Source organism: Perca fluviatilis, chromosome 23 (assembly GCF_010015445.1).
Source record: "Perca fluviatilis chromosome 23, GENO_Pfluv_1.0, whole genome shotgun sequence".
NCBI classification, from domain to species: domain Eukaryota; kingdom Metazoa; phylum Chordata; class Actinopteri; order Perciformes; family Percidae; genus Perca; species Perca fluviatilis.
Genome location: NC_053134.1, coordinates 9,116,693 through 9,137,939, shown reverse-complemented (window position 1 = coordinate 9,137,939; position 21,247 = coordinate 9,116,693). Strand labels below are relative to the sequence as shown.

Here is a 21,247-nt window from a genome sequence, read left to right as displayed (position 1 = left end):
GAATTAGATTGCAGACAGACAGAGGCACACTCTCCATGAATGTGATTATAATTGGTTATGACGTTTCATTTCCATTTGAGAACAAGCTGTGTTTTACAAGCAGGCATCCATGAAGATGCACAGTATGATGCTGGACGATTATGTATACACACAAATTAGATTTATGGGAGAATTTGGAACCTTAAATTATGCCCTAAAGTCATTATTTGTCATATGGGTGCAAATTGGTGTGATGGCACTCATTTTATCATAGCAATAACATCACATCTCCTGTTTTTGGCTTAAATTACAGCTCCTTCATGTACACATTTCATCTGTTGTGGCTCTTTAACAATGCTTCTTTTTAACAGCATGTTAAAAAATCCACCACTCTCACCAGTAAATGTTAAGTCAAGGTAATTTGAATGACAGGCCAACTGATGACCACATAAGTTCTGCTGCATCATTTTTTATACTTCTTTTAAACTGTCCACCGTGAGTCTGACAATGTCATCTCCAACACTGTTGAGTATTGCAATTCTAAAAAGTGATTATTAAATGAGTGGGGACAATGGTGTTAAATACGAACAATAAAAGTCTGACAATATGCACAATAAGAAGGAGGAGAAAACTGATGAATCTGACAAATTGCAAGCTTCTAATCTACATATATTCTTCAAGTTGTATCTCATAGTCTAATTTATAGTCATATCAGTTATTGCTGTGCAGCACAGCTCAGAGAGATATGGACAGATTGCATTAAACATGGCAGTGAGAATGATCTGCGTGGGTTTGAAATTGGAGCAACTCCACTGTGTGAATATTCAACAACATTCAATTGCACTATTTGGAAAAATTCAATAGTTTAAAAAGCTAATACGCATTCAAAACAAACTTTTATAGTCCGAGATAAACATATTACCTAAATGAAATGTGTTGTGAATATTATAATTGATGGATTGTAGAGTATTATTGTCGTCACGTGTGCAATAGGTATGTCTATATGAACTGTGTATGTGATGATTATGTATAACTGAGTTTGTGTGTATATGTGTGTGCTATAGTATATATGCTCTTATTGTGATTTAAATATGAACTTGTGTGAGAGAAGCCTGGAACATAATAAGATCCAAATCAACACATACATCCAAATACAAAAAAACAAAATGTAAAATTCTTCTGTTTGGTTGCTCATCAAAAATGTCTTTGTGACATTGTGGGAAAACAATGTTACTGCTGACATTTTCTGTCATTTCCCCTTGTGTACTGAAATAGCTGAGATATAAAGCTGAGCTGCACCCTCAATTATTTGAAAAAATTATTTTGGAAGGAAATCATGATCTTCTCTGTCTGCTTCAGAGAGGATGCTGGAAATTAGACTAAAACTAATTAAAGGCAGTTCAGTCAGTCACACATTACATGTCCCTTCTCCTTTGATTTTCTTTTCTCTTCTCATTTCCTTTTGTGTTTTTCTTTTTTATAGAATGTGCAAGAAGGGTTTGAAGATGTTAGAGAGACCTTTTCTGTTCTTATTAAAAGAAAAAGAATCATTTATATTTTCAATTTATGCTCCTAGTTGAAAGGCACGTACAATGTAAACCCCAAAAATGAATTGAGGACTTACGTGTTAAGAGTGTAATTGAGCTTTTAAACTGGCAGACTTGAGTTTACTACAGTTTACCACGAAAGACAAAGACCTAGATGTACTTTGGAATATGTTGCATTAAAAGGATTTAATGAATGTCAGAGAAATGTGGGGTGAAAAACTGAAAATTATGTTTTTTTGTGTATTTTTGTTTATACTGATGATCCCCACCTGGAAGGAGATTCAAATAAATAGCCTATCACTGTCTGGTTCTGATGAATCTCTACATGTGTATGTTACCTCAAAGTCCACTTCTGACCTGCAGGTATCATTAAATCACCCCCAACAAAAGATACAATTGTTAAAAAAAAAAAAAAGAAAGCTTGAATATTTCACTGTTTAACTCGTTGGGCATCAGTGTGTTTTTTACTGTTTCAATCTGAGGTGTTAAATTCCCCCAAGGCTACTAGCCTGGGAAAACCCTGACGAACTTCCGGCAAATTTGAGATTTGCTCTGCAAGTCAGTCTGGACAAGAGCCCATTCAAGCCCATTTCCAATTTTTCCAAATCAAGGCCCCAATCACAACCGTTGAGGCAGGCTTTACACGATGACGATAGTGCAGTGACGGCAAGCAGCTTTTTGTTTACATTCAACATGATGGCCACCGAAGCGCAGCAACCCGTTGATGCTACGTCACCCGGATCGTTGGTCTGATTGGTTAAAGGACTATCTAATTGCGCCCAGAGGCATTTGAGCAGTGTTCGTTGGTGACGCCCTTTTGGAAATGGGCTGTGAATGAATCTTGCCCAGACCCACTCTCAGAGAGTCAACCAGGCTACAACATTGGTTATCACTACACCTTCACTTCAGGGCTTTAGTAACTACAGAAATTATTATTATTATTAAAATGGGGCTCAGTGACCAAACTATTGGAGTGTTCCACCCAAAAAAGCAGGCAAAACATGTATTTTAGGTAAGTGCAGTGCTTTGTGCAGTGTGTACATGGAGATGAGGGTAAAACCTGTGATTGGCCAATTCCCAGTAAATTATATGATTGTGGAATTACTCATTTGAGTTCCAACCTCAACACTTTTCAAATGAGTATCTATTGGAGTTTATGACCTGAAGAAGCAAAAGAACACCTGGTTATACCAAACGTTATGAGGTGGAGGAGATGGGGGTAACCCTCTGAATTTTGACAATTTCTAGTGAATTGGTTGATTTATTATACTAATTTGATCTCCGTGTAATCTCATTGGAGCTCTGACTCAGTGAAGTGTTTTATGAACTCCAACCTGTAGTCAGAGCAGAGTCTCCTACCTGCAGCGAGCTGCATCCAGCCGCAGATCTTATACACGGTGCCAGTGCTGCAGAAGAAGAAGAGAGCGAAGCAGCCGATGCAGGTGAGGACCAGCACCATGGACATGCCGATGAAGAAGGACGCGGCCTTGAACGCACCGGAGGGGATGGTGCTGAACTCGGTGAAGCTGCCCTGACAGGTCAAGTCCCGGGACAGCCCGTTCCCGATGCAGTAGTGGAACAGACCAAAGTAGCCCGCCTGCGGGGTGTCCATTCCGTCTCCGATCCAGTACGGCTGGATGAAGCACACCACGTTGACGATGGCGAAGAGGATGGTGAAGATGGCCCATAGGGTGCCGATGGCGCGGGAGTTGCGCACGTAGTTGGTCTGGTAAATTTTGGCAGCCTCGGCGGCGGGGAGCATGGTGGTGGTCGTGCTGGGGGCCCCGGGGATCATCCTCCGCTCTGTGTGAAGGGAGGTCTGCTCGGTACTTAGGATCAATGAACACGCTCTCAGCAAACTAACATCTGCCGCATCTGATCCGTAAAAGGCAGAATCCCAGTGTTCTGACGAACTTGTCGCTGTTTTCGGATTTTATCTTTTCTGACTTAATTGAGTCACAGCTGTTCCCACAGCATCACTGCAATCTCGTATCCATGGCGAGGTCGGCTTTGGTTATCTTCTGGTGTTTTCCTCTGATTGTCATTCATCACTCTCGCAACAACGAAACGTGCGCTCCGGAAAAACAAGCTTCAGGAATCAATCCTCCATTCAGAAGCCCGGTGATTTATCCTCATGTTTATTTAAAAATGTCGCTACCTGAGTTGTGTCCACAGTCAGAGAGCTGCTATTCCGACAAAACAGGTTCAGCTCTGTGATTCTGTGTGTGAGAGCTCGCTGAAATGGTCCGTCCGTGCTCGACGCAGACGAACCAACAACCGCAGCTGAGATCCTATTGAATTAGAGTAGGAGGATAGCCTTCGACATCATAGGGCCAACCCACATCCCTTAATCCCAGTCTGACGTATTATCCCAGTAGCACGCGCGAAATCTTAAACAGACACAATGGCATAATAAAAAACAACAAATAGTCCTTAATGTAATTCTCACACAATCCCACTCAAACAGCTGCATCACAGCACCCTAATTATATGAGCGCGGTAGGACAAATGCAACAAGAATTAAGGCACACAAATGCACCTATTCAACCACACTATTAACAATAGCCTAATAATAATAATAATAATAATAATAATAATAATAATGATGATGATGATGATGATGATGATGATGATGATGATGATAATAATAATAATAATAATAATAATAATAATAAAAACCTACACTAACAATGTATGTAGTGCTATATAAATTGACCTTAAGGTGTTTGCTTCCAATAAGATCATTATTGGTGAAACTATAATAATTTTTCCAGATTTTTACTACATTTTTGCTGTTTTAGGCTACACTGCAAAAATGTAATATATTTTTTCATGTGAGACCTGTATTCAATAATATATTTTCCAGTTTTCCTTTTATGTAGTAATAATGGTTAGTTGCATTGTCAAACGAACTTAATTTAACAAATAAGAATTATCTCACAACAGGGTCAATTCAGCATCTCTTTTGGGCTGTTCTGGAGCTTTGGATCGCGTCACATCACCTCAGCAGATAGCTGCCGAGTTGTGATGGAATTATAAGATATCTTAATATAGCTTACATGAATATATATAAAAAGCATATTAAAGCATCTGATATTCTATTCATATATCAATCCACAGGTTGTCACTATTATGAACCAGTGTCAGGATCAATCACTGTGCAATCACCCCGAAACATCAAGCATCTACCTTTCAAGTAGGCTAAGGCTATTTTATAGTGTTAAACACGACATTTAAACACATAAATATCTGTCAAACATAAACTGTATATGTCATATCCATCTACCTCACATATATAGCCTTTAACTGTTATTTAATTCTTTATTTATGCCAGCACATTTGCACTTTTGCATTGCACTATTACTGTTTACAATCCTCAGATGTTAGTCTACATGTGTGTATGCATGTACGTATGTGTATATTCATGTACATGTAGCCTAATATGTAGGCTATATACACTTTTTATATAGACCTACATACTTATAACTGTAAGTTTATGTTTATGTATATGTTTTGTTGTCCTTGTTTTTAGCCGTGTCTATGCCTAATTCTGTGTATGTTCTTTGAGAGCAACAAAAATCCGGAGTCAAATTCCTTTAAGCCATTAAGCATTAATTAAAGCAGATTCTGATTTTAACAAATAAGAGTTTTAGCGCCAAAACTACATTACCCATGATTCTATGTGTAATTTGTGATTGGCTGGTAACCGAAGTCCGTAATTTGACGTAATCTGAGGGCGCGCGCGAAACTGAGTGTCCTCGACTGTTTGTGTGTGTTTTCAACTTTTAACTTAGCTTTTCACCGTATTTGAGTTGGTTACACATTTTATTTTCAGGCGTAGGTGTTTTCCACAGTACCGTGTCATGTTCACAGTAAACAATTACCTACAATAGTCCTCGATGTGTTCGCTTTTTGACTGAATACCGGAGTGAGTCTCGTGAGTGTACGTTCTTACTGAACGTCAAGCTAACCTGGTTGTTTGTAGCCGCTTGATCCCTCACGGTGTAGCTAATATACACGTTGTTGTGGTTGGCAGTACGGAAATCAGGATGGCAGCGCTGTTACAGCACCCAGGTTATGAGGAGGAGAGGCTGCAGAGGGTCGCAGAGCAGCTGCCCTGCAGAGAGGTCCAGACGGGGATGCTGCTGTCGCTCATGGGGCAGGTATGTGCATGTAGGCTGTTATCAGGGACCGCCTAGGATTCCCAAGTGTTCAAGTACAACATACTTAGTCAACTTAACAAAAACCAATATTCTGAAAACGTTTTGTTTACTACATTTGGAGGACAGCAATTCTCGTTTTAATAATGGTGTTAAAATAATAATAATAATAAATAAACATTTTTTGTATAGCGCCTTTCATACTCATGCTCAAAGTGCTATTTATCATATTGTATAAAACATTTCCAAACAACAATAACAAACATGTAAGTACAATAAAACAGGGTAGAATAAATAAATAAAATTTAAAGCATAAACATATTAAATAAAATCAATCAATCAATCAATCAAAATTTATTTGTATAGCGCTTTAAAACAACCAGCAGGTATCCAAAGTGCTTCACATCTGGAGCTAAGAATAGACAACATATCTTGCAATAAGAAGAATGAAATGTAGAAAACAGTAAAATCATAAAAAGGTTACATAGAAACAGAAAGAGGAAATTGTCACCCCATTACCTGCATTATAAAGCCATTCTAAACAGGTAGGTTTTGAGTTTAGACCTAAAAAGAGCAACATCTGTAATTGTGCGAATATCAGGGGGTAACTTGTTCCAGAGTCTCGGGGCAGCAACCGCGCAAAAGCCTGATCACCCCATTGTTTGTACCTTGACCTTGGGACTTCTAAAACCAGTTGGTTAGAAGACAGCAAAGACCGGCTGTGCTCCGCAGGGGTTAAAATCTCAGATAGGTACTCGGGGCTAGGCCATTAAGGGCCTTAAAACAAAAAATAAAATCTTAAAATCTATTCTAAAACGCACGGGAGCCAATGTAGGGTGAAAAGAACCGGGAGTGATGTGTGCACGTCTAGATGTATTTGTTAAAAAGCGAGCAGCAGCATTTTGCACAAGTTGAAGACGTGAGATGGAGGTCTGATTCAAACCAACATAGAGAGCATTACAGTAATCCAACCTTGAACTAATAAAAGCATGGATGGCTTTTTCTAGATCATGCCTGTTAAGGAATGGCTTAACTTTAGCCAGGAGACGGAGCTGGAAAAAGCTCATTCTAACAACATTGCTGATTTGTTTGTCAAACTTCATGTTGCATTCAAAAGTAACCCCCAAATTTCTGACAGCTGGCTTAAAATATGAAGCCAGTGCTCCAAAACTCAAGGATGGACCGTTTGTCGTGCCTGAAGTACTGAAGATGATACACTCCGTTTTATCTTCGTTCAAGTTTAGAAAGTTTTGTGACAGCCACAACTTAATGTCATTGATACAACTAAGCAGGGAGTCTAATGCGACACGGTCATTTAGTTTGATAGGCAAATAAATTTGCAAATCATCTGCATAACAGTGAAAAGATAAGTTGTGCTTTCCTATTATAGCCCCTAACGGCAATATATATAAAGAAAACAGGATTGGGCCAAGAATTGAACCCTGGGGTACCCCACAAGAGAGAGGAGTGGTTTACGAGGAACAGTCACCAATCATAACAGAAAAGCTCCTATTCGCCAAATAGGAGCTAAACCACTGAAGTGGAAATAAAAGCAAGGATTCCGTCTAAAAATGTGAGTTGTAAGATGTTAAAGGAATTTAGAGCAGTTGCATATCATATTATGCATATTTATCATGATTATATCAATTTTTCTCTCTTTTAATTGTACTCAAGCATATTAACAAAAGATGAAAAACACACATTAAACAAAGTGATTAGGATTGTAAATCAACAGATACACAGTAAATCCTGTTGCAACAAACTTTCAATCAGTAATGTCTGTCCATTTTGGATTAGGGTCTTGGTGGACAAAGAACTATTTTGATTCATTTTTAATGTTCTTTGTATGAGAATGAACTGGGTGTGTGTGTTTGTTTATTATCATCAAACATGCTATTATTATTAGTGATCGTAATGTAGTGTCACCTGTATTGAGTGAAAATGTACTGAATTTTGTTCTTACAGCCACACCATTACAGCTACCCCTCAATCTTCATCTATGGTCATCGGGCTTCAGGGAAGAGTCATGTCATGCATGTTTTACTGAAGGAACTTGAGGTGAGAGACATTTGTTGTCCGTTCACTAGTTTGGATCAACAGAGGTACATTTTAAGGATACAGCTAAGCCACTTGCCGGATGTCCGCTCTCTGTGTGTGCGCCGTTCTCAAAAAACCCTTCACTATGGCAAACGACAACAAACTTCGAGCTAGCAAGCCACATGCTGAAAATGGATAGTTTTGAAGAAAATTTGGATTGTGCAATAAGGCAGGCCTGCTTAGTTTGTAAGATTGTTTGTAAGATTTACAAGGGATGTGTTTACGGCATTTACTATCTAAATTGGGTGTTTAGGGACCAATTGGCGAGATTGCTATGGACGAAGTACACGCTGCGATACACTGGTAAGAGCAAATTACATTTAACCAAGTATCCAGCTAATATAAATGGCTCACATAACTGTATTATGTGAACAGTTACCTTCATTTAATTTTGTATGTGGCGTTTTGTTTTGAGGGGTGCAAATGTTCCACCAAAACAAGTTCCATTTCCGGAGTCTATTTTGCAGAGACACCGTTGCTGCATCCGAAACTTGCCGCCGCCCAAGACAATTGGGATTGGAACAACCCAGAGCATTTTATTTTTCTCCTATCCCAGAATGTATCTGTGGTGTAGCCAGACCTTAACTCCACAGAACTGTGGAGACTATGCAAGACTATCAATTCAAGAACATCCGGGGCTGAATGATGTTTGTGCGGGTCCAAATTTGTTATAAAAATGAGAAATAATTTCTTGTCTCCCCTCTCTTCACTGCAGACAGACAGCACAGGTTTGTTACAGGACAAACCTTTAATCAGGTTTGTTTCACTGTCTGCTTAACATGAAAGAGTTTGACTCACTGACTACTTTAAGCTCATATAAACCTTAAACAGATACTGGAACTTAAATCATGCAAAGCCTCCTTCAGACTGCTGAAGGAGTGCTTAGTCTTTGGAAATATAACATTTTATTTAAAGTACCAACAATTTCAGTTCCTTTTAATAAATTCTATTTCATTTCGGAAAAATCTCCTTCTCAGTGCACACAAAGCTTTGTGTGCGTTCTTTAAATGTGTGCGTACGGCTTATATTTCCCTTTTTGATTCAAAATTTATGGACAGAATATGGATAAAATGTCAAAAAATAGTAAAAGAAGCTCCTAGCAATTTCCCAGACCCCAGAGTAACGGCTTCAAACTGCTTGCTTGGTGTTTTCTGTTTGAAAAATGGCTGAAATGATTGATTAATTATACAAAATAGTTGCCAATTAATTTGTTTTTCAATCAAAGGATCGATTAAGTGACTAATCAGTTACACCAAGTTAAAGCAGAGGAGAGCTGCGACAATTCGAATACTTTATTGTCATTGTCACAGATTGAAGGAGAGAATCAATACAATGTGACAATGTTTATTTAACCCAATTACCAAACTGATTGTCTTTTATCATTCCTCCTCTTTGCAGCTGCCTCACGCCACAGTCAGCTGTGTCGAATGTGTTTCTGTTGCGTTGCTGTTTGAACAAGTTCTGCTGTCCTTCTTTGGCTGCGACGCTGCCTCGCTGCTCCCCCGCAGTGCCTCCCTGTCTGACTTTGTACGCATCTACAGACAGCAGTGCTCCCAGTCTCCTGCCAAGCAGACGCGATACATTGTGAGTACCGTGCACTTTACGCCCCAAATCACAAAATCACTCCCCCAAGGCGCATTATTTATTATTTGGATGGATCACTTAAATGTTTGTATGATAATATGATTTGCAGTGAAAACATATGCAAATAGATGCATTAGCCTGGAGAGAATAATAGTGATTTCCAGCCAGCACAGGAGGTTTAATCTAGTATTTTGGCTTCATCATTAGATAATATTTGAAAGTGAACTCCAAGCATATAAAACAGCAATGTGCTGTGATAGAACAGCCATTCGCTACCTTTAGTTTAATAAATATAGATGCTAATAAGCTCAGATGTGCACTTATATTTTTCAGGTAATGGAAAAAGCCGAGCTTCTGAGAGACACCGATGCCAATCTCCTCCCTGCTCTACTGCGCCTTCAGGAATTGGTGAGAAAGTGCAGCAAGCTCTTTGTGTTATTTATTAAGTGAGCCATTTTATTGTTGTTGCAGTGTGTGGATGATGAAGAGGGACTGGAAGAGCTTCTTTTGTAATGAATGACCTTGAGCTGAGTGTGTGGAGCTCTTTGATAATGCTGTTAGGAAGGAAGGATGGCAACCAGCATTTTAATTAAAGACATCAAGAGGACAAAGACTTATGTGATTATTTGTGTTTTATTCCTGTTTAAGCAAATAGTTTTCTGGTGGATTGTGAGTGTATAGAGGAATTTTGTCTTGTCAATGTAGTGTCGCTTCAGTGCACGCAGGAATCTGTACATGTATGTGAAAGATGACAGGATGATGAAGAGTTGTTGTGTGTCTAATGTGTATTATTATGATGACCTCTGTAAAAAAAAGGTTAACATGACAGATTTACTGCCTTGGTTAGAGAGGGTGTTTTATTTATTATAGTGGCAGAAAGGCACACGTAGAGGTTAGAGTGTGATCTCTCTCTGTCTGCACAAATCATGCTGATGCACATATTAACATATGTTATTAATATGTAATATGTATATGTACATATTATGTATATGTTACATGCTACATATTATGTAATATGTATTAGGAAAAGAGCTGCACAGTTATCTTTTTCCGAATTGGTGTAGCCTGCCAAACTTCAGATCTTTTGGAGCAGGATGTGTTGTTGTGTGTCTCTTGATAATAATTTTTCAGGGTACCTCAATTTTTGCCAATATCTAGTATCAATCTGACACTAATGCTCTCTTTTTCCTAAGTTTAAGATCTGTTACCTCACTGAGCTGAATTCATTGGGATCGTTTTTATTTAAGACTAAAAACTGTCAACTGAATGTAACTGATGGCAGAAATGCTGAATTGTATGACTTTGTAAAGGAATTGTATTTAATGTGGATCGTCACAATGTGAAACAAATATTTGGTAAGTCGATCCACAGAAAGTTTATCAGTATGTTGATTGCCAATTAATCGTTTAAGCAAAAATGCCTGGTTCCAGCTTTTCCGGTGTAAAGAGATTTTATGCTTTTCTCTATTTTAATTTTTATTCTGTGTATACTTATTCAAATCATTTTACTTTGAAATGATCACTACATTTCTTAACTCAAAGGACATTAAAGGTCCAATGTGTAGTAATTTCTCGCATGCAGTGTTGAGATCATATAACGCAATCAACTCTCTCGCACCACGCAGTTCAAAGTACGTATTACAGCTACGGTAGCCTTCACGCTTCAAAAAGCCGGTCTCTTGCTGTTTTCAATATCATTTTTCTTTTTCTGGGCGAAGAACTAGACTCCTGTTCCTGAAATTTGGATTTTGAATACGTGTGGTCCTCCATGTTTCCTTCTTCAAACTTGCCGGGGCCGGGAAGCTACGATACCCATTAGCAGCATTAGCAGCGCCTGTGAGTTTATCACGTGACAGCGAAAAACGCGAAAGGCGGAGCAGTATGTCCTGTATGTCCCTTACCGGCTAACGTATTTCAAGATGCCGCATGAATATGGAGCGTGTACCCCAGTTCATGCAAATGCAACCAAGCCAAAAGGAATACTTGGAATTGATGTTGGTGATAAATATTCATGAAAAAGGACAAGTTTGTGAACGGGTGTTAGAATAATTTACATTAACAAAGGATAGACGGAACCACTGAAGTTATAATAAAGTTTGTTTACTTGCAAGTAGAGTCAGTTTACAGCACTCACAGCATGAGTACAGAAATGACTAATGTAAGCCTCAAACAGTAGCTTATTTATGTGTGAAATACAATCATAATACAGAGTTTGATGTCGTCAATTGTCTATCTTGTCAGTTTAGATGTCGTCTCCTCTCTCTGGTAAGACTCGATGGCGTCCCCTTTATCTGGTCAGAGAGACGCATGTTCTGTCCTCGGGCCCCAGACAAGATAGCCAGTGACTCCATGCTATCTTGTTTTGAGCAACCAGTATAATATGATATTCTTATAATAATAATTATAATTATAATTTATACTTTATTAATCCCACAAGGGGAAATTCCAATGTTTTCACTCTGTTGTTATTATACACATGTCTGAATTACACACACATGCTCAGAACCTATGCATGCACTAATGGAGAGATGTCAGAGTGAGGGAGCGGCCCATGGAAAGGCGCTCCGAACAGTTTTAATATTAATGAAGACCGTAGAATGCAAATCATAATTTTTCTAACAACGGGCAACACAGATTTTCAATCTGTTTATTATTGTTTAATTTCTCCAATTGTCATATATGTAAATGTAGAGAAAAGCACAAAATCCTTACCTTTGAACAACTGGAACGAGGGAACGTTTGCCGCTTTTGCTTAATAAATTACTTACAGTATATGATTAGTTGACTATCAAATATGTTGCAAATAAATTTTCTGTGTCAAATACACAGAACGTTAAATGTAAATATATAAAACAGATTGAAAAAAAATAGCAAAGTCTGTAGCCATGGAGGCGTACGTTCACTCAATCAGTCCACTTGTACAAAACCACTATTATATGACATATTTGTACTTATGTGTCCTTTTCAGGTTGAGGACAACGTTACCATCATCCTGCTCAGTGAAATCGTCTGGGACAAGTTCAGACCAAACACAGGCTGTTTCGAGCCCCTTCTGCTCCATTTCCCCGACTACAGTAAAGGTACACACACACACACACACACACACACACACACACACACACACACACACACACACACGCCAGTGTCATGAATAAACTCCCACCACACTGCATACACTTGGCGGATGCGGTGTGAGATGTTAGATTTGTACCTGTGATTTTGTTCACACTTGAGGCAGCGAGAAAACACCACTGTATAAATTCAGCACTTAAGAGGGAGTGAATCATTGTAGTTGATATGTGAGAAGAGACATTTGGAGAGAGATTTCTTTTTATGGTATCAATGTTTTTTTTGTGTGAGTATAAGTGACTTCTAAGTGTTTTTCTGTGTGTGTGTGTGTCCGTTCATGTTTTTAAAGGTGAGCTTCAAAAGATTTTGTCCCAGGACAGACCTCCTTCATATTCGGATGAGTTTTACTCGTCCTACATCAACATCCTGCTGGGAGTCTTTTACTCGGTCTGCCGGGACCTCAGAGAGCTGCGCCACCTGGTCAGACAAACAAATAAACATACACACACACACACACACACACACACACACACACACACACACACACACACACACACACACACACACACACACACACACACACACACACACGCACACATACACACACACACAGTTTGGATTGTCTTTCAGTCTTGTTTCACTGATTTCTGTTTTTTCCTCTTTTCAACTAGGCTGCCCTCAACTTTTCAAAGTTCTGTGAGCCGTTAGAAGAAGGGAAAGGTAAAGCATAAAAAGGTGTATTCATTCATCGGACAGCTGATATTTAAAGATGCCTTATTTGACCCTTTTCTTTGTGTTCATTTGAAGAGGGATCTTTCTATCTAGTTGAAATGCCCTTAATTTATTTGAACTTTTTAATATTTATTTCTTTAAAGCTGCATTCATTGATTTTTTTTTTTTTGCAAATTGGGGGAATCGGAACTAGCTGTAAACACAACATTAACATATTATCACCATATAACATAAACATTTGCTGCCTATTTACACATCGACCCTACACAAAGCAAAATCATCTAACCAATCACAGTTCTTGCGTTCCCCACGTGGTATCTCAGTAGCTGCTGTAGTTATACGTTTTAGAAGGAGCACACTAGTATACAGTGTAGGTACAGCATAACCCTTAAATGCCGAAGTATAAATGAAGCTCAAGACAAGAAAGAAACCTCGCTATTCTTGTAGCTCTGATTTGGTCTCCTCTTGGTGTAGTGTGACAAAATTATATGGATCTTTAGCTTCTATTTGTTTGACTTTCCTCGGCTAGGCGCTGACTTTGTCTGTGTGCCATTTGGTGCTGAACAGGTAGCGTACTGGTAGGCGTCGTCGATTTATCAGAGCTTTTTTTTGCTTTTGCTTTTCCTCGCGTTTTATGGGCTGTAAAACCAAAACCATGAGTTAAAGTGGCTAAAAAGCTCCACACTAAAGATTATTCTCTATGGGTTTATCACAAAACCTTTGACTACACCTTTCACATTACACAAAGTCATTTGATCCATCGTTTTTATTTGCCTTTCAAATTACACTCCTCCACTTTAGAAGCAAACTTGACTGTCACTGTGGCTTTTTCAACAATTCTGTTTCAACTGTTTATGTCTTCAGTGAAAGAGACTGACACACACAAGCTGTGGAGAAACATTGAGCCTCATTTGAAAAAAGCCATGCAGACTGTTTACCTGCGAGAAGTCTCCAGGTTTGTGTCCTTTGCATAAATTTTCTGAACCTTGTCACTGTTGATTTAACGACTCATTGTGCTTGTTTGCTGCCTTCTGGCGAACAACCTGATTAAGCGTGATGACTGATGCCTCGGTTTCGTTTCATCCTTATGTCTTCTCTTTTCTCTGTTCAGTGTTCAGTGGGAGCAGATGCAGCAAATGGAGGAGAAGGAGAATGGAGCCTTAAGAGGTACCACCACACGCTGAGCGCGGTTGCTCTCAATGACGCAAAACCATTGCAGAGCAGATGTTAAACTGTAAAACCGCCGTTAGGGTGCAGTGACACCCTGGATTGTTTGTTGAAATAGGGTTTATTAGGGTTTATCATGGTCTATCCTGGCTGCAGATAGGTGGGCCAACACATTTTTTGTCTCAGTGCAAGTAATTAGGTTTATTTTTTTTGTCTTTTGTTGGCTCACTTTTACTCACAACATGGTAACTGGCAACATAGGATTCCATTCACTACGCTAAGCTAACTAGCGGCGGCGCTGCCGATGTTGCACCGGACTAAAACAATGCATGCACAAAAAATGCGTTGGCCCACCTATCTACAGCTAGGGGAGACCGTGATAAGCCCTATTTCAACAAACGGTGGCGTATCCCTTTAACAGCATATCAGTGCATCACACCAAAAATAAATCACAATACATTGTCACCAAATCTTGTGTTGCGCTGAATGTCATGGTGGGCTGGTATATTTAATTTTCCAGCTATATAGTCTGACTCAATGCATTTATTTCCCCTAAGGTTTATCTGCTCACACTCATGTTGAACTGCCTTATTACTCCAAGTTCCTGTTGATTGCTGCCTACCTGGCATCCTACAACCCTGCCCGCACAGATAAACGCTTCTTTCTCAAGGTAGAGGAATTTTATCTTAAAAGGTTTTTACACCAGGGAATCTCTTGTTGAAAGTAGGCCTCTGTAGTTTTTTCTTATCCAGATCAGGGGTTTGAGGATAGAGAGAGAGTTGTATGTTGTACAGATTGTAAAGCCCTTTGAGACAAATTGGTAATTTATGATTCATCCAAATTAAATTGTCTTGACTTGAATTCTTGAGTTTGATGTCCCTCTGTTTCCTCCCAACAGCACCACGGTAAAATAAAGAAAACAAACTTCTTGAAGAAAAATGAAAAGGTGATTGTCTTAACATTACACTAGTTAGGTTTAATGACAAGTTTCAGATATATCCTGTTAATATAATATCAATTCTGTCCATATTTTCTAGACAAGTAACCATCTGCTGGGGCCAAAGCCGTTCCCTCTCGACCGCCTGCTCGCCATTTTCTACAGTGTGGTGGACAGTAGAGTTGCCCCCACTGCCAGCATCTTCTCTCAGGTCAGTTGGCGAAGTGACTGCTGCAAACTATTGCCATTAAATTTGGTACAGGCATTCATTTTCCTCTCAGGATGAACTATAATAACTTAGTGATCCTCTGACTTTTCAGGACCACAAGGTCAAAATTTCAATTTGTTCAGTAGCATTTTTGCCTAGAAATCAAAATTCACCCTAGCGGCAGCAAATTTAATTTGCAGCCAGGGTCAGTCTAGCAACTCTCCGTTGGCTTGCGAGCTGGAAAAACCAAACTCTAGTCAGGCCAATCACATTGTGTATAGAGTCGGTGGGCGGGCTTAATTTGAAAACAAAGTAGATGGCTGCTGCTGCAAACAGCGGTCTTTCGAATCGGCATGGCCATGACTCTGGAAGACTTGGAGTTAAGCTTTTCTTTGAGAAAAGAACAAAGAACGGCACTGAAGTCATTCTTAAAAAAGGAAGATGTGTTCAGAGTTTTGCCGACCAGATACTGCAAAAGTTTAATCTATCAAATAGCGTTGATCTGGTTGGTTGTAGCGCTATCCTATTACGTGCAGAGGGAATTTGAAAGACAACCGTTTATCCCGCCCCTCGGATTGAGCCCTGCCAATGGTGACTTCCCAGGCCCAACATCTTGATGTGGGTCTGGCTTGTCAAGCTAGTAGCATTTAGCTTTAGCTGGCAACTTCTTGGAAAAGCCTGGATTCAAGGCAGCAAACATTTTTACATCTGGACAAGGCCTTCATCTGTTGATGATGAAAATAGTTTGTGATGACTGGACTCGTGAAAAAAGGACAAATAAAGATGTACTGGCCGCCTGGGTAGCTCACCTGGTAGAGCAGGCGCCCATATATAGAGCAGCGGCTGCAGGTTCAACTCAGCCCTGCGGCCCTTTGCTCTGTCATTCCCCCTCTCTCCCCTTTCATTTCTTCAGCTGTCATATATAAATAAAGGCCTAAAATGCCCAAAAAATAATCTTAAAAAATAAAAATAAATAAATAAATGTTTATCAGCAGAACACTAATATTATATATCTGTCTGTCTGTACACATGCTTCCCATTGCCTTTTCCAGCACAACCACTTTTGTTAAATTGAGCTCTGTAGATGGTTTAATGTTGCCCTTCATTTAGTCCTGCAATGCTTGTTATCTTTCTCCATGATTGTGACTTTGAAAGTTAGCTGTAGGAAGTCTCATGGGTCTGTAAAGTGGTTCCTACAGAATTTAGAAAATGATTTAATGTCATGCTTTTTCCCCATTTTCCAGACTAGCAAATGAAAGAGAATATACACCATGATAATCAGAGGATTTTAAATGATAGTTTTTTCCATTTTTAAAGTGCAAATGGCACACTTTTTTATGTTAAATCAAGCCTAATGATCACAGTGTCTCAGATGGGAGTTTTCTACCCATATGGTCACGAGTTTTGGATCCGTGGCCAAATGCCGATCTATTTATGGCCCTGAGCATGAAATGGTTTTGGGAAATTAGGCTCGAGCCTGGGCAGCTGGCTCTGTCTATCATTTATTGCCTCTGCATCAAAGTGAGGAAAATCTGTGTTTAAAGAAGTGGAACAGAGAGTCATTTCATGTTTCCCTCTATTCTCCATTTAGATCTCCTCTCTGGTGACCTTACAGCTGTTGACTCAGGTCAGTCATGACGACCAGCTCGATGCCCCAAAGTACAAATGTGCCGTTTCTATGGACTTCATCTGTGCCATCTCCAGGTGTGTGTGCATGTCTGGTAATACAATATGACTCAAACTGAAGGCAGATTTATTCAAGTTAATTAACCTTTTACAAGTTTTTTTTCACACAGAATGTGCTTTGTGTGATTTATCTTCTAGGACGGTGAATTTTGAGATTGTCAAGTACCTTTATGACTTCCTGTGAGCCTGCTGAGAATAAAAGAGAGGCGACACAAAGGGACAGCAAGACAAAAGGGGGATGAATATATTTAAAGACGAGCAAAATGAGGAGCTCAGACTATTGTTGAGAATTGTGTGGAGAAATATTCATCCAATTATGTCGCTGCCCCCTTGTGGAGGATTAATGGGTTTATGTTTTTCTTGTAAAGTCGCAGAATGTGGAAAAAAATGACAGGTTGAATAATTGATTTGTATAAAATAAATGCTGTATTGATACTTTCACTTTCAATATTTTTGTTTTAATCTCTGTTCAGTTTCCTATGTATTTATCCAAAGAGTTTTACTTTAGATGTGGTATCTTCTTTTATAATACAAATAGAGCCAGTATATAATCTAGTTCATCCTACTTAAAATAATGAAAAAGATGAATACGATGCAGGTTTAGCCTTGGCACCTTGAAGGTGAATCATCGTCCTTGCTCAAAGGGACAATTTTGTTTCTGTGGTGTGTCACCTTTGTTTATCCTGTTGTATGAGGCAATTTACTCTTCAAGTCATAGGATACTGATAATAAAGCACAATATAGTAAAATGCAGTTTTATACACACAAAAATACCACAAAACAACAAGCTGGTATTTTGCCTTCTGCTTCAACTTTATTTAAAATGTTAAAAAAAAGGTTAACTTTAAAAAAGGTAAACATTTGAGAATCTGAACAAGTAATCAAATAATAAGTATGGATGTTAAGCACACTGCAGAGTCATAGCTTCCTCCTGTGAACCCAACAGGCAAGAATGGGTAAAAAAAAAAAAGAGATTTAATATTTTGAGGCAGAAGAACTCCGACTCAGAAAAGCATTGAGTGCGTGTAATTGCCACTTTGCTCCACTATCTCCTCTTTTATCCTGCGGGGTATCTGTGGGTAAGTGGACCGTCTGAGAGATCATCCCTCGTGCCAAGGTGGCCTTGGGGGAGAGCTCAGCATGGATAAACAAGGACAATGACCAGTTTGCAAAGGTTGACTGAGTCATCCAAATGCATTTGAAGTGCACACGTTTCACTCTTTTTCGAGATTTGAAATAAGACATGTCAGAGTTTGCATTATTAAACTGGATTCAATCCTAAAAGAAATCGCAGTCTATAAATGACATTTTTACTAGAGGCCCTGTCTTGAAGCTCTCGGGTTAAATCATGAATGAGGATGAGGTAGTTTGGATGGGCAGATCCTAAATGCTGTGCCTCCTCTTGTCAATCATGGCCACGATGTGTGTGAGGTCCAGACTTTTCATCATCACCTCCATGAAATCTTCGTCACTGCGAGCGCCGGCCACAAACTCCTCCAAGGAAAGCTCACCTGATGGAGGGAAAAGATTATATTTACATTTTTGAAATGCAAAGACATTAAATACATGCATTGGTTTAAAAGAGTACTCAACTGATTTATCATTGCACTTCTAGGTATAGCATTGTCGCACTTACAGACACTTTAAACCTTTATAACGGATTGTTATTGTGTTCAACCGCTACCTACAGAATATCTTCCTATTGTGCTCGTTGTGCTCCCTGACTCAGGACAGCACTGGAGCTGATAAATGTCTAACCACTGTCCACCCTCGATCGATTTCTTCAAAAAGTCTTCCTATACAGTGCAAGAACACACTCACCATCTCCGTTTATGTCAATCCGGTCAAACACACGGTTAGTGAAATCCTCAGCAGATCCATCCTGACTTTCATTCCCATTGATTGCACGGATGGCCTGCGGGAACAGAACAAAATCACTATGCCATGTTATGGCCAGGACTGTTGCAGGTGCATGATATAGCCTAGGCCATGGGTGGTTTTAGACCCTTTTTAGGGGGTTCAAGCCCCCCTAAATTTCATTTCAGTCCCCCTAAAAGTTATAATAATAATTAAAAGAAAATGTTGGTGCTTCAACTTAGAGTTGCAAACTTGTCTGTTAGTGACAGAGGACAAACAATTACAGGTTCAAAGGGCTTAAAACAGGTTTAATACCCTGTGTGTCTGTCGCCGATGATATGCACCTGTAAACCAAGTCAAGGAAAGGGTTAACAGAAACATAGTGTTGGCCAATCAGAGGTGGTTGTGCCAGACTCCTGCCTTTGGCTGAGTCTCTATCTAATCTGTCAGAGGGAGAGCAGGAGTGTGGTTGTGGAGTTAAACGTTGGTAGTCCCCAGAGAAGAAGTTGGTCATTTCATGGCACATATTAGAACCCAAATTGAAACGTAAGCAACTAAAATTGCTGAATGCTGAAAAGTGTTTAGTTCCATCATAGTGTTAATAGTGTCAAAAAATGTTAGCTGACGTTGTTGTTCAGTAGCTAGCTCAGAGATTATCGGCTAATGAAATTACTGATTTAGCAGGAGGGGGTTAACACTTTGCAAGGCACTGTGTCACATTCTCATTGGGGGCTGAGCCCCCCCCTAAAGGTCTGATCCTAGAATCGCCCCTGGCCTAGGCCTACTGTACCTTTATGATGTTGAGGAGCTCATGTCGGTCAATGCAGCCATTGCCATCCACATCATAAAGTTTGAAATACCAGCGTAGCTTGTGCTCCATCTTTCCTCGCATCACCAGACTGAGAGCAGCTACATACTCCATGAAGTCAATGTAGCCATCCTGCAAAAAACATACATTTTTCAAACATAAATAAATGATTATGCATGCCTGTCCGCTTATTATTTAACTTTTTTTTTTTTAGCCATTCAAAGAGATAAATCAGTCCCTCAGTTGAAAGTGATCCCCACCTCATCTCAACTCAATAATCTATCTGTGTGAAATAAAGGCATGCCAGGACGGAGGATTATCTCAGAACTGTCTGCACAGGGGCAACAATCTTACCATCAAAGCATTTGTCTCACAGATAATCTCAGAGTTTAAATCATGCAGAAAGATTACCACAGCCTTTTGTGGGTTGAAGGGGAGACTAAATATAGCTTCTCATACGGACACATCTTGCGATGACCCTGTCGCATGCTCTGAGACACTCTTAATTAGGGTTACAAGCTGGTTGCTGAGAGGTCACTGCATCGCTTGTATGGTTGAGTGAACATAATTGATACTGATGATTTTCAATTTGGGCATTATGTTGTAGTTTTAAGAACGTTTCTGCTCTTGACCCAATTTTAGGTCTTGCCCGAAAACAAACACTTCAAAAGTCAAGCACCATCCTATTTGAGTGTTTGTATCTGTTTTAGTGCTGAAACAATTAGTCTATTCATCGATCAACTGAGATTAATTTGCCACCTTTTGATTTTAAAGTAATCAAAGTAGTAAGTCGTTTTTTTAGGCAAAAAGACCTCAAATGTGCCACTTCCAGCGCCTCAAATGTGAGGGTTTTTAACTTTTAAAAAGTTCCTCTCTCTTAACTTTTGTAGTCAAAAAATGCAGCATCTTACCTTGTTCATGTCAAACGTGCGGAACATTTGCTCTATGTAGGCGTTGGCCTCTGGGTCCAACCCTCGCAGCCCGAAGATCTGCTTGAACTCATGCAGGGTGAGCTGACCTGAGGGGCACTCAGTCATGAACTTCTTGTACCAGAGGTGCATCTCCACCGACTGCAGGTCGTCCACGGTGCTTCCTGTTGAGTTACCCATTTCCGTCTGACACCTGAGTGTGTGTAGATAGGATAGCTGGATCTTTTCGCAGCTGCTGTACAAACCTCTCAGCCCAATTGGTCTACTGTGAGGCGGAGGTTATCTCTCTTCACAGTCACACAACAGTGGGTCTTAAGGTGAGAGTAGCGGCTGGTCGGGGCCTTTTGTAGCTGTCTGTGTTTGGGGATGAGCCAGTGGACTCCCCTGTGTCCTCCTTGGATCTAATCTCTGGCATAATCCAGACAAACATGCAGATGATCAGCATAATCGCCCCATTAAAGGGCAGGTTAACTGCTGACAAACACAAT

General features: G+C 39.7%; 3 protein-coding genes across 7 annotated transcripts in view; 1 reads left to right on the top strand and 2 right to left on the bottom strand.

Annotated features, from left to right (window-relative positions):
- Positions 1-3,346, bottom strand: part of lhfpl3 (LHFPL tetraspan subfamily member 3) — a 38,627-nt gene extending 35,281 nt beyond the window's left edge. For both annotated transcript variants that reach the window (XR_005638164.1, XM_039791817.1), the window contains exon 1: positions 2,886-3,346. Coding sequence is in view for 1 of the 2 variants with exons in the window: in XM_039791817.1 (XP_039647751.1) it covers positions 2,886-3,321 (436 nt within the window). In the remaining variant the exon portion in view is untranslated. The remainder of the gene's footprint in view (positions 1-2,885) is intronic.
- Positions 3,347-3,524: 178 nt separating this feature from the next.
- Positions 3,525-17,613, top strand: orc5 (origin recognition complex, subunit 5). 4 transcript variants are annotated; one of them, XM_039791816.1, is made up of 15 exons: positions 3,525-3,647; positions 5,563-5,689; positions 7,652-7,744; positions 9,182-9,367; positions 9,701-9,775; positions 12,335-12,446; positions 12,785-12,915; positions 13,107-13,155; positions 14,032-14,122; positions 14,279-14,334; positions 14,892-15,004; positions 15,233-15,280; positions 15,372-15,482; positions 17,071-17,183; positions 17,304-17,613. In XM_039791816.1, the coding sequence occupies exons 2-15, from the start codon at positions 5,576-5,578 to the stop codon at positions 17,347-17,349; spliced, it is 1,338 nt and encodes a 445-aa protein (XP_039647750.1). In that variant the 5' UTR covers positions 3,525-3,647; positions 5,563-5,575; the 3' UTR covers positions 17,350-17,613. The 4 variants fall into 4 exon arrangements, with proteins under 4 accessions (XP_039647750.1, XP_039647749.1, XP_039647748.1 ...); XM_039791815.1 differs by lacking the exon at positions 3,525-3,647 and adding an exon at positions 5,232-5,454; XM_039791814.1 differs by lacking the exon at positions 3,525-3,647 and adding an exon at positions 5,232-5,463.
- A 341-nt stretch (positions 17,614-17,954) lies between these two features.
- guca1a (guanylate cyclase activator 1A) lies at positions 17,955-21,135 on the bottom strand. The gene is made up of 4 exons (XM_039791818.1): positions 20,742-21,135; positions 19,813-19,962; positions 18,987-19,080; positions 17,955-18,676 (listed from the first exon to the last, which is right to left on the bottom strand). The coding sequence occupies exons 1-4, from the start codon at positions 20,937-20,939 to the stop codon at positions 18,549-18,551; spliced, it is 570 nt and encodes a 189-aa protein (XP_039647752.1). The 5' UTR covers positions 20,940-21,135; the 3' UTR covers positions 17,955-18,548.
- Between the last annotated feature and the right edge of the window lie 112 nt (positions 21,136-21,247).

Excerpts from the sequence above, each read along its gene's own strand:
- orc5 (XM_039791816.1), top strand. The coding sequence starts at position 5,576 with ATGGCAGCGCTGTTACAGCACCCAGGTTATGAGGAGGAGAGGCTGCAG. Across the intron at positions 14,335-14,891 it reads GGAGAATGGAGCCTTAAGAG|GTTTATCTGCTCACACTCAT; the intron begins GTACCACCACAC and ends ATTTCCCCTAAG. Across the intron at positions 15,281-15,371 it reads TCTTGAAGAAAAATGAAAAG|ACAAGTAACCATCTGCTGGG; the intron begins GTGATTGTCTTA and ends CATATTTTCTAG.
- guca1a (XM_039791818.1), bottom strand. The coding sequence starts at position 20,939 with ATGGGTAACTCAACAGGAAGCACCGTGGACGACCTGCAGTCGGTGGAG. Across the intron at positions 19,081-19,812 it reads AGCTCCTCAACATCATAAAG|GCCATCCGTGCAATCAATGG; the intron begins GTACAGTAGGCC and ends CTGTTCCCGCAG. Across the intron at positions 18,677-18,986 it reads GATTGACATAAACGGAGATG|GTGAGCTTTCCTTGGAGGAG; the intron begins GTGAGTGTGTTC and ends TCCCTCCATCAG.